This window comes from Ahaetulla prasina, chromosome 1, assembly GCF_028640845.1.
Source record: "Ahaetulla prasina isolate Xishuangbanna chromosome 1, ASM2864084v1, whole genome shotgun sequence".
Taxonomy (NCBI): domain Eukaryota; kingdom Metazoa; phylum Chordata; class Lepidosauria; order Squamata; family Colubridae; genus Ahaetulla; species Ahaetulla prasina.
The window spans coordinates 363,524,188-363,536,712 of record NC_080539.1 but is presented as its reverse complement, the minus strand read 5'-3'; the positions used below and the strand labels follow the sequence as shown (position 1 = coordinate 363,536,712).

Genomic DNA, 12,525 nt, shown 5'->3' with positions numbered 1-12,525 from the left:
TCTGTGCAGGACTGGCTTAGATTTTAAATTTTATAGGGGTTTTAAATTGATTTTAATATTTATATTTCTATTTTAAATGATAGGGCACTGGAATAAGTTTTTTAAAGATTATTTTAATTTTGTATACTGATGTTTTATATGCCTGTAAACCGCCCTGAGTCCTTTTGGGAGATAGGGCGGTATATAAATTTAAATAATAAATAAATAAATAAATAAATAGCACAGGGGTGTCCAAACTTGGTCCCTTTAAGACTTTTGGACTTCAACTCCCAGAGTTCCTCAGCCAGCAAAGCTGGCTGAGGAACTCTGGGAGTTGAAGTCCAAAAGTCTTAAAGGGACCAAGTTTGGACACCCCTGGTCTAGCACGATGATTTGAAAGAATCTGGAGAAGGGGTGGGTTCTACTTACCCTTACTTACTGGTTTGCAATGGGAGTGCATATGCGCACTTGCTTCATTCGTGTGCGCTTCTGCGCAGGCGCTTATGACAACATCTGGGTCGGTGGGCGGAGCCTCCCATCGATTTTACTACTGGTTCTTGCGAACCAATCCGAACAGGGGGCAACCCACCACTGATCTGGAGCATGCTTCTACTACAGGTCATCCTCGACTTACAAAAGGGTCACTTAGCGACCCTTCGAAGTTACAACGGACCCTGAAAAGGTACTTACGACCTGATTCGAACTTCCAACGTCCGCCTTGCCTGCCACCCATAGTCACATGACTGTATTTTGGGTGTTCTGCAACTGGCCGGCATTTATAGCTGTCTGTAGCATCCCACAGTCATGTGACTGAATGTCAAGCTACCTCCGACAATAAAAAGGAAAGAATTCACCTTGACTTCATTTGGAATGAAAACAAGTACTTTTACTTTTACAGTCTGGATTGCAGCCAAGCAAAGCTGGAACTGAGACAAAATATAGCTAACATATCATATCCCCCCAATTGTCCCTCCTCCTCCAGGAGGTCAGGCTGGTCTGGTCCAATGCCAACTCCTTCACGGCCCCTCGTGGTAATCTTCTTCCACAGGTCTCTGGATGTCAGTCAACTTAGGAATGCAGTGTCGGTTAGAAAAGCGCGCGCTGATAAAACACAGTAGTTAATTATCCCTCCCCCTGTTATGTCAGCCGACACCCTTAATAGGCTCCTTTCCTTCACCCTGGACGGAGGTATGATACATCTCATTTCCTTAACAGTTTATAATACAGAAATAAACAGTTTACATTCTATCTACTGATATAATCATTCAAAAGCATATGAAGACTGGAGTGGAGGCTGACATTGAGATTTGGTACTTATTTCCCAGAAATCGGCATTTATGGTACTTCCAGTTCCTGACAAAAAGCACCCCATATAAAACAATGGGCTCGCTTAATAACAGGGGTGAAATGCTCCCGGTTCGCACTGGATTGCACGATCTGGTAGCAATGAGGGCGGGTAGTTCAGAGAACCAGTAGCAAAAATCCCTCCCCCTGCTCCGCCTCGCTGTTCCTCTTTTCTGTCCCTAAAGCTCTCGGTGGTGATATAGCTGCAAACAGCCTTAAATGACTGCCCAGCGCTTCAAAGGGCCGCACTACAGCTGTAGGCGGCTAGTAGACTGGTGCCTCTATTGAAGAAGGTAGACTGGTGCGCTCCCAAGAAAGACAATTAGTAGACTGGTGCCTCTATTTTTAAAGAAGGTAGACCTGTGTGCTCCCAACTTTTGTATACTTTATTATTTTTATTATTTATTATTATTGGCCATGGCCATTCAGTCACCTGACCACCAAGCCATGCCCACCGGGTCACCTGACCACCAAGCCACGCCCACCAATTAAGCCACGCCCACAGAACCGGCAGGGAAAATTTCTAGATTTCACCCCTGCCTAATAACCACAGTGTTCACTTAATGACAGCCGCAAAAAAATGTCATAAGATCACTCACAGTCATGTAATGGCCTACTGTCATGACTCACCATCAAAATTGCTGGCTCAACTACAGTCGTTAAGTCAAGGACTACCTGTACATCTGAACAGAAACAACGGGGAAAGGAGGCCCTACAAATAGCTTGGTTCTATCTCGTGTAAGTTCAATTCTAACATATGGAATCTATTTTGGACCTGGCCTATCTCGAAGGACTGGCAACAGTCATGAAAGCTTGTACTTTCCCTTCCTTCCCTCTTTTGTACATGCATAGTGATGTCACATGCAAAAGGTCCAAACCGGGTATTGTGATATTACAATGTGTATGTTGTCAGACTTCCTGGATCCAACTCCACAATGAATCCTATTTTATTTTATTTTTGCTGTTATCATTAGAGCAGGGGTCTCCAACCTTGGCAACTTTAAGCCTGGAGGACTTCAACACCCAGAATACCTGGCTGGCTGGGGAATTCTGGGAGTTGAAGTCCACCAGGCTTAAAGTTGCCAAGGTTGGAGACCCCTGCATTAAAGCATCACAGGAGGGCTTAGTTAAAGTAACCATGAAATCTAGGAGCTGGTAAAAATAAAAATAATTAAACACCGTTGATAAGAAAGACAAAGATTCTTAAGGGTGGGTATGAGAGTACAGCAGAGGTGGTACTTACTTACCTTCACTACCGGTTCACATATGTGAGTGTGTGCGCGCTAGCTTCGCTCACACATGCCACCTCCACGCATGCGCAGAACCTTCTGCGCATGCGCAGAATGTCAAAAACAGGATGTGATGATATCCGGGCAGGTGGGCGGAGCCTCCTGATGCCACTACTACCGGTTTGTCCGAACCAGATAGAATACCACTACTGGAGTACAAGCAGTCCTTGACTTAACGACCACAATTGAGCCCAAAATGTTTGTTGCTATGTGAGACTTTTTTTACGTGAATTTTGCTCCATTTTATTGTTGCTTTATTGTTGTTAAATGAATCACTGCAGCTGTTAAGTGAATAACACGTGAATCTGGCTTCCCCTTATCAGAAGGTCACAAAAGGGGATCACATGACCCCAGGACACTGCAACCGTCATAAATATGAATATGTTGTCATGCATTTGAATTTCGATCACATGACCACGGGAACGCTGCACTGGTCGTAAGTGTGAAAAATGGTCATAAGTCACTTTTTTCAGTGCCGTTGTCATTTTGAACAGTCATTAAATGAACTGTTGTGAGTCAAGGACTACCTGTACCAAGAAACAGTAGAAGAGAAGAGAAAGAACTGGGGGGAGGGGATCACAAAATACAAAGGCCTGCAAATTGATGTAGAATGACTGTGGCAAAAGAAAGCCAAGATTGTACCAGTGCTAGTCGGTGTCTTGGGTGCAATCCCAAAACAACTGGAGCACCATTGGAACACCACCAGCATTGACAAAATCTCCATCAGTCAATTGCAAAAGGCAGCTTTACTTGGAACAGCTTACATCCTGCGACGATACCTTCAAAACCATCAAATAATGACGTCTGGCTATCCCTGGTTGTTGGGAAAAACTTGATAGGTGGATAAGAACACGCCAAATTCAGTCTAAACATCTGCCCGACTATTAAGACCAACCATAATAATGAAAACAGCACTAAAGCCAGAGGACAGAAGGTAAGGAAGCTCACAACTGGCTAAGAAGAAACAGGGTGATTTTATATTCCACAAGTAACATAAAAAAGAAACATGACTTCAAAGTTTGTTGCTGAAGCTCAAATGCATTTCAAGCTCTTCTTCATCAGAAGCAGTTGAAGGCAAACTGTTCAAATGACTTCATGCATTATAAAATGCAAGACTTTAATATCACAGAACAGAGCGGGCCATTTGACAATGTTACCTATATTTAATTTTAAAGAGGAACTTTTCATTCCCTGTCAATATTTCCCCCCTCGCCCACCATCCCTGAGAACAAGGCCAAAGGATTAAATGGAAATTACAGTGTGTACCAAAAGTCAGGCCCATAGATAATTTATTACAGAAATTACATTAAATGTTTGAACTCATTACCATTTTCTTCTAAGCACTTCCTTATTCATTTGACTTTTGATCTTTAAACATTCCTAAATACAGTAACTGTAACATAACATAACATAACATAACAACAGAGTTGGAAGGGACCTTGGAGGCCTTCTAGTCCAACCCCCTGCCCAGGCAGGAAACCTACACCATCTCAGTCAGATGGTTATCCAACATTTTCTTAAAAATTTCCAGTGTTGGAGCATTCACAACTTCTGAAGGCAAGTCGTTCCACTTATTAATTGTTCTAACTGTCAGGAAATTTCTCCTTAGTTCTAAGTTGCTTCTTTCTTTGATCAGTTTCCACCCATTGCTTCTTGTTCTGCCCTCAGGTGCTTTGGAGAACAGCCCGACTCCCTCTTCTTTGTGGCAACCCCTGAGATATTGGAACACAGCTATCATGTCTCCCCTAGTCCTTCTTTTTGTTAAACTAGACATACCCAGTTCCTACAACCATTCTTCATATGTTTTATCCTCCAGTCCCCTAATCATCTTTGTTGCTCTTCTCTGCACTCTTTCTAGAGTCTCAACATCTTTTTTACATCGTGGCGACCAAAACTGGATGCAATATTCCAAGTGTGGCCTTACCAAGGCATTATAAAGTGGCACTAACACTTCACGTGATCTTGATTCTCTATCCCTCTGTTTATGCAGCCCAGAACTGTGTTGGCTTTTTTAACAGCTGCTGCACACTGCTGGCTCATATCTAAATGGTTGTCCACTAGGACTCCAAGATCCCTCTCACAGTTACTACTATTGAGCAAGGTACCACATATACGGTACTGGTGCATTTTGTTTTTTTTGGCCTAAATGTAGAACCTTACTTTTTTCACTGTTGAATTTCATTTTGTTAGATAGCGCCCAATGTTCAAGTCTGTCAAGATCTTTCTGTAACTTGAGCCTATCTTCTGGAGTGTAATGTCTTCTCTGAAAATAATTCATTAATAACATTAATCAAACACAGATTGCCTTGACTTTCAGTATACACGTAGTCCTCGACTTACAACAGTTCATTTAGTGACCGTTCAAAGTTACAACGGCACTGAAAAAGTGATTTATGACCGCATTTCACCATTGCGACCTTTGCAGCAGCCCCATGATCATGTGATCACAATTCAGATGTTTGGCGACGGGTTCATATTGATGACCGTTGCAATGTCCTGGGATCATGTGATCCCCCTTTGCAACCTTTTGACATGCAAAGTCAATGGGGAAGCCAGATTCACTTAACAACCAGGTTACTGACCTATCAACTGCAGCGATTCACTTAACAACTGAGTCAAGAAAGATTGTAAAATGGGGCAAAACTAACATAACAAAGGTCTCACTTAACAACAAGAAATTTTGGGCTCAATTGCGGGCATAAGTCGAGGACTACCTGTATAGGCACAGAGTTAAATGTATGAATAGAAAAGATTCACATTATGAATCCTTCTGAGGAGGGTCCTGGGCAGGGTTGTTTAAGATCATGAGAAATTTTTGATTTTTTCCTCCTCATCATTGTCTAGGTACCCTTAGTAAATTATGTACTGGAAGCAATTTGCGGCAGAAAACCCTCAAATAGACAAAATTCCAAAGACCTTATTAAGAGATGTTTCCTCTCTCTCAAGTTATTAAAAATAAAATATGGTATATAAACTGTGCTGGGAGAAATCAGCGTTCCCTGGACAGGTGTCCTCGACTTATGACCATAATTGAGCCCCAAATTTCCATTGCCAAGCAACAATAAGTTGTTGAGTGCATTTTGCCCTATTTTACAACCTTTCTCGCCACAGTTGTTAAGTGAATTACTCGAGTTGTTAAGTTAGTAATACAGTTAAGTGAAGCTGGCTCCTCCATTGACTTTACCTGTCAGAAGATCGCAAAAAGTGATCACAAGACCGTGGGATACTGTAACCATCGTAATACATACCAGTTGCCAAGCATTTGAATTTTGAACACGTGACCATAGGAATGCTGCAATGGTCATAAATGTGAAAAACAGTAAACAGGGCCTGAAAACTTCAAGCGGTGGGCCACTAAACAAATGATTGTAAGTCAAGGACTTACCTGTTGATTTAAAAAACAGATTTCTCTCTGTTTATCTAATTTATTTTGTATAGCAAACTTGCACCTCTACCTTCTCCACCCAAATTTAGTCTTTCACTATCTACCAGCCTCCTCTCCTCTCTTTTTTTTCTAATTGGTTAAATGGGAATTTAATTGGCTGCCTGACATATATGCCAAAGGTCTCTAGGGAGGATAATGGAAGATTAATTAAATAGCATGCACAAAAGTGAAGGAAAGAAACCCGATAATCCTCTGCATTTGCAAGGGAAAACTTTAGTCCTAATAGAGTAGGATTGGCAGACGTGTTTATCATCTGGAAATATCAGCAACGCTACTTGGTTCTGGGGATCAACTGGTTACCCAGAGTTGAGAGGTTCACTGTCAATAGGACACATTTACAGTAGTGGCCAAAATTGTGGAAACCTTTTGGGGAAAGTGTATTTTCTAAAACTAGCTAACAATACCACTTTTTTTTTTTTTTTGGTAGTACCATAAAATTATATATCAATGGAAAGAATCAAGAATGTAACGCAATAACTTTTATGAAGGATTTGCTATTAGAATAGCAGTTACGGTATAAAGAAGAAAAGTTAAACACGTAGGAAAAATGAGATATACAAAAATTATCACCATGTCAGTGAATACACCAGAACAACTAGACACAAGAACAGTTTTTTCCCGAAGGCCATCACTCTGCTAAACAAATAATTCCCTCAACACTGTCAGACTATTTACTGAATCTGCACTACTATTAATCGTCTCATAGTTCCCATCGCCAATCTCTTTCCACTTAGGACTGTATGACTATAACTTGTTGCTGGCAATCCTTATGATTTATATTGATATATTGATCATCAATTGTGTTGTAAATGTTGTACCTTGATGAACGTATCTTTTCTTTTATGTACACTGAGAGCATATGCACCAAGACAAATTCCTTGTGTGTTCAATCACACTTGGCCAATAAAAAAAAAAATTCTATTCTATTCTAGTCTATTTAGCATGAATTACAGCCTTACAACATTTTCCCATGGAGTGGACCAAGTCTTTTAGTTCTGCAGCTGTTATAATGTGAAACTAAGATTGAACCAGCAAGACGGTTGCAGCATCCCAGAGACAAGCAATTACCATTTGTGACCTTCCCAGCTGACTTTTGACAAGCAAAGTCAATGGGAGAAGCTGGATTCTTTTGACAACCATGATTCATGTAACAACTACTATGATTCACTTAACAAATGGCAAAAAAGGTGATAAAAGTTGGGCACAATTCCCATAAGAGCTATTGAGCTTGGTATCACATATAATGCACAGGTACAGTATACGTGGTATCTTGCGCAATAGCAATAACTGTGAGAGGGATCTTGGAGTCCTAGCGGACAACCATTTAAATAAGAGCAAGCAGCTGCCAAAAAAGCCAACACAGTTCTAGGCTGCATAAATAGAAGCGTAGAATCAAGATCACGCGAAGTGTTAATACCACTTTATCATGCCTTTGTAAGGCCACACTTGGAATGCTGCGTCCAGTTTTGGTCGCCACGATGTAAAAAAGATGTTGAGATTCTAGAAAGAGTGCAGAGAAGAGCAACAAAGATGATTAGGCAACTCGAGGATAAAACATATAAGGAACAGTTGCGGGAATTGGGTATGTCTAGTTTGATGGAAAGAAGGATTAGGGGAGACATGATAGCAGTGTTCTAATATCTCAGGGGCTGCCACAAAGAAGAGGGAGTCAAGTTAATCTCCAAAGCACCTGAGAGCAGGACAAGAAGCAATGGATGGAAACTAATTAAGGAGAGAAGCCACCTGACTAGGTGGCTTAGGGATTAAGACACTGAGTTTGTCAATCAGAAAGATTGGCAGTTCGGCGGTTCGAATCCCTAGTACAGGTCTCCTGCGTGAGCAGGGGATTGGACTAGATGACCTCCAAGGTCTCTTCCAACTCTGTTATTGTTAGAAGCAACCTAAAACTAAGGAGAAATTTCCTGACAGTTAGAACAATTAATCAATGGAACAACTTGCTTCCAGAAGTTGTAAATGCTCCAACACTGGAATTTTAAAGAAAACATTGGATAACCATTTGTCTGAAATGGTATAGGATTTCCTGCCTAAGCAGGGGGTTGGGCTAGAAGACCTCCAAGGTCCCTTCCAACTGTTATTCTATTCTATTCTGTTCTGTTCTGCAAAAAAAGGTGATAAAATTGGGCATAATTCACTTAAGAACCACTCAGCTTAGCAACAGAAATTCTGGTCCCAATTTTATTTGTATGTCATGGACTACCTGTGTGGGCTCCTCTAAGCAACTGAGCATTTGAAAACAAAATTGTTGAGCCTCACAAAACAAAGGAACGCTATAAAAAAAGAAATATCTAAATCAGGGGTGTCCAAACTTTTTTGAGTGAGGGCCAAATACAGAAAAATAAGCAAAGGCCCGGGCCACCGGGGGGGGGGGGATGGGCGTGGCTTATTTTGGGGTGTGGCTTGGTGGTCATGTGACTGGTGGGCGTGGCTAACTGCTCATGTGACTGAGTGGATGTGGCTATGGGCATAGAAACTACTCAGAGGGCTAAAAAAAGTAATTTCTGACCAGTCCTCACACTTATGACCATCCTCACATTTATGCCCATTGCAGCATTTTTAACAACCATATCACTCATTTCACAACTGCTTCTCTTCACCACGGTTACAAGATAGGGTGCAAAATGTAAAGATAGTTGTACGTGTGAGGACCAGTCAAAAGTGTGAGAACCTGTCAGAAATCACTTTTTTCAGCCGTCTGGGTAGTCCCTATGCACAGTTTAGGCTTAAGTATACTATATGTGTGTGAGTTATATATATGTGCATGTGTATCTCTATGTTTGTGTACATGTGTGTTTGTGTTATGTTGATTTTAATGTAATATTTTTAAATATAATTATTCAGAAAGGCATGCGGCCTGAAAACCTGGGACATTACAATACAGATGGATACAGTCAGTCTACTAAAAGCAACAATATGTGGATATCATCTTCATTTAAGGGGAAAATGTTTCATATTCATTCATCTTGGCCAGGGTGTCCAAACTTGGTCCCTTAAGACTTGTGGACTTCAACTCCCAGAGTCCTCAGCCAGCAAAGCTGGCTGAGGAACTCTGGGAACTGAATCCATAAGTCTTAAAGAGACCAAGTTTGGACACCTGATCTTAACTTTGTTTTGTATTTGGTATGAACTTGAAACTCCTTCGTTATTCCCTGCCCAAGGGGTGAGGCGCGAGGAGCCTCACCAGGCGGCCGAGGCGAGATAGAACTGCTGGGCCGGGCACGGCCAGCAGCCTCTTTCGCGCTTGCCGCCGCCTCCTCCCCCCCTCCCTTCGTTATTCCCTGCCCGAGGAAGGCGAGAGTACAACTCCTGGGGTCGGGCACGGCCAGCAGCCTCTTTCGCGCTTGCCGCCGCCACCTCCCCCCCTCCCTTCGTTATTCCCTGCCCGAGGAAGGCGAGAGTACAACTCCTGGGGTCGGGCACGGCCAGCAGCCTCTTTCGCGCTTGCCGCCGCCACCTCCCCCCCTCCCTTCGTTATTCCCTGCCCGAGGAAGGCGAGGATAGAACTGCTGGGCCGGGCACGGCCAGCAGCCTCTTTCCCGCTTGCCGCCGCCTTCTCCGCCCCCTCCCTTCGTTATTCCCTGCCCAAGGGGTGGAGGCGCGAGGAGCTCACCAGGCGGCCCGGGGAAGGCGAGAGTACAACTCCTGGGGTCGGGCACGGCCAGCAGCCTCTTTCCCGCTTGCCGCCGCCTCCTCCGCCCCCTCCCTTCGTTATTCCCTGCCCAAGGGGTGGAGGCGCGAGGAGCTCACCAGGCGGCCCGGGGAAGGCGAGAGTACAACTCCTGGGGTCGGGAACGGCCAGCAGCCTCTTTCCCGCTCGCCGCCTCCTCCGCCTCCCTTCGTTATTCCCTGCCCAAGGGGTGGAGGCGCGAGAGCTCACCAGGCGGCCCGGGAAGGCGAGTACAACTCCTGGGGTCGGGCACGGCCAGCAGCCTCTTTCCCGCTTGCCGCCGCCTCCTCCGCCCCCTCCCTTCGTTATTCCCTGCCCAAGGGGTGGAGGCGCGAGGAGCTCACCAGGCGGCCCGGGGAAGGCGAGAGTACAACTCCTGGGGTCGGGAACGGCCAGCAGCCTCTTTCCCGCTCGCCGCCTCCTCCACCCCCTCCCTTCATTATTCCCCGCCCATGGGGAGGAGCTGCGAGCCTCGCAGCGAACCACTGGGCAAGCACCGGGAGGTGGCCCAAAAGGGCCATATTCATTATACTTTTAGAATTTGCTGAGGGCCAATAAAAACTGACCCGCGGGCCGCAGTTGGCCCGCGGGCCGTAGTTTGGACACCCCTGATCTAAATATTTCCATATAGCAACTTCAACTGTGAGAAATATAGGTAGTCCTTGATGTACAACAGTGACCATCTGAAGTTTCAACGGCACTGAAAAAGTGACATATGTGATCTTTTTTCACACTTATGACCATTGCAGCATCCCCAGGATCACATGATCAAGTCAGATGCTTGGCAACTGACTCACATTTATGACGGCTGCAGTGTCCTGGGGTCACGTGATCACCTTTTGCAACCTTCTGATAAGCAAAGTCAGTCAATGGGGAAGCCAGATTCATTTAACAACCATGTTACTAACTTAACAACTTCAGCAATTTACTTAACAACTGTGGCAAGGAAGGTCATAAAATGGGACAAAATTCACTGAACAAATGTTGCGCTTAGCAATAGAAATTTTGGGTTCAACTGGGGTTGTAAACTGAGGAATGTCTGTGGTGTTAAAAAAGGAAGTTGTATGGAACTGTTGAAGGCAAGACCAAAAAATACCTCTGCTGGAGATATCAAATCCCAGCCAGATTTGCTGAAATGACCTGCTGAAAATTTTAGCTGTTGGAGACGGGACAAAGCTTATACAACAGGGATCTGCATGGGACAATTGCCAGAAGAGAAATTTCTCTAATCTCAACACAAGAAGTCACAATCCAAAGTACGTGAAATAAAAAGTTTAATAACACTGAAATATGTTTGGAACAAGCTGTTTGAAACTGATAAAATAAAATTTAAACTCTTCAGCCATAATCACAAGAGAAAAAGCCTTAGGGCATCTTTGCCAATCATTAACTATGGGATGAATCTATTATATTTTGGGATTAGTGTTAATGCCAGTAGCACAGAAGATACTGTAAAGGTGGAAGGGACAATTGATTCTACTAAATATCTACAAAACCTGGAAGTTTCTTCTATGAAGAAACAGAAGCATAAAAAAGTTGGATATTGCAGCAAGATAAATGATCTGAATGAAGATAGAATGATCTATCTCCAAAACAATCTTGAAACATTTACTTATATGAAAGAAAAACAAAGGTTCTGGAATGGCCTCTACTGTCCCCAAACCTAAACCTTATTAAAAATCTGTGTGGATAAATCAAACATGCAGCATGTGCAAAGAAATCCAAGAATATTTCTAAGCTAGAAGAGTTCTAGAAAACAAGAGGGGGAAAATTTCCAAAAAGAACAGAGAGAATTTTAATTGGCTATAGGAACATTTGCAAGTTGTTATTTTCTGACAAAAGAATGTGTTACAAAGTGCAGTCCAAGCTTCTATGCCTAGTGTATTCATTATTTTCATTATGAAGCTGTTTCAAGCAGCACGAAGATGCATTCAATTTTGCAGAAAGATGTCATGTCTTGTATCATGCAGAGTTTGTGTCAGCTTCTGTTCCCTTGTAGATTAATGAAAACATACAATTTAACTAAGTGTGCTATTAAAACCCTCTGGTGTGGATTTTAAGGCAGAAATCATCTCCTTCTCAAGTAACACAATCTTTACCATCATCTTGCAAAATGGGATTCCGTTTCAAGTTGTGAATTTACTCAGTTAATAATTGGATTTTACTTCTCTGTATCTGAAAAAGAAACCACATCAAAGTTTGTACCCAGAGGAAGGCACAAAACAGCAGGTGGTTTTCTCCAAACCACCATGGAGTCAATTATCTATTGCGCTCCAGGAATTCCAATGTGCAAGTTACGAATGATCAGAAATTCAAATACTAATGCACACATTACTGTACGTATGGTTTGCAAACCATGGTTAATGGTTTTGCATTGTATGAGCAGGGTGCAAACATGTGTGGCTTTCTCACAAAGCTTTGAAGCCTTCCAAAGCCTCACGAGAAACCCATATGTGATTTGAACAAGGCCACACATGGTTTTGGAAAGACCTGGTGCAGCCAGCATCTACCTTGCAAACCGCCAGACTAAGCCAGCCCAGGCCAGCCTTGTCAGCCGTGAAAGAAGATGATGAAGGTCATCTGTGGGTGGCAGGTCCAACATGCCGAGTGGAGCACAGGGCTGGCAAAGAGTGCAAAGTATCCAAAAAGGAAGGTGGGAACAATTGAAGAGGAGGTAGAACAGTGTCGGCAAAACTTTGGCATTCCCAAGTGCCGGCCTGCGTGCCAGAAGTGGCACACAAAACCATCCCACGAGGTATCCGCGGCCCCGCAGGCCTTCGCAC

General features: G+C 43.4%; 1 protein-coding gene across 7 annotated transcripts in view; it reads right to left on the bottom strand.

The window, feature by feature from the left end:
• The window catches only part of CSNK1G2 (casein kinase 1 gamma 2), a 107,635-nt gene that overhangs the window by 43,273 nt on the left and 51,837 nt on the right, over positions 1-12,525 (bottom strand). Inside the window, exon 2 of one of the 7 annotated variants that reach the window (XM_058163393.1) lies at positions 4,773-4,875. The exons of the other annotated variants lie outside the window; for them this stretch is intronic. Within the exon in view, the coding sequence (XP_058019376.1) occupies positions 4,773-4,794 (22 nt within the window). The 5' untranslated portion in view covers positions 4,795-4,875. The remainder of the gene's footprint in view (positions 1-4,772; positions 4,876-12,525) is intronic. 7 annotated transcript variants of the gene reach the window in all.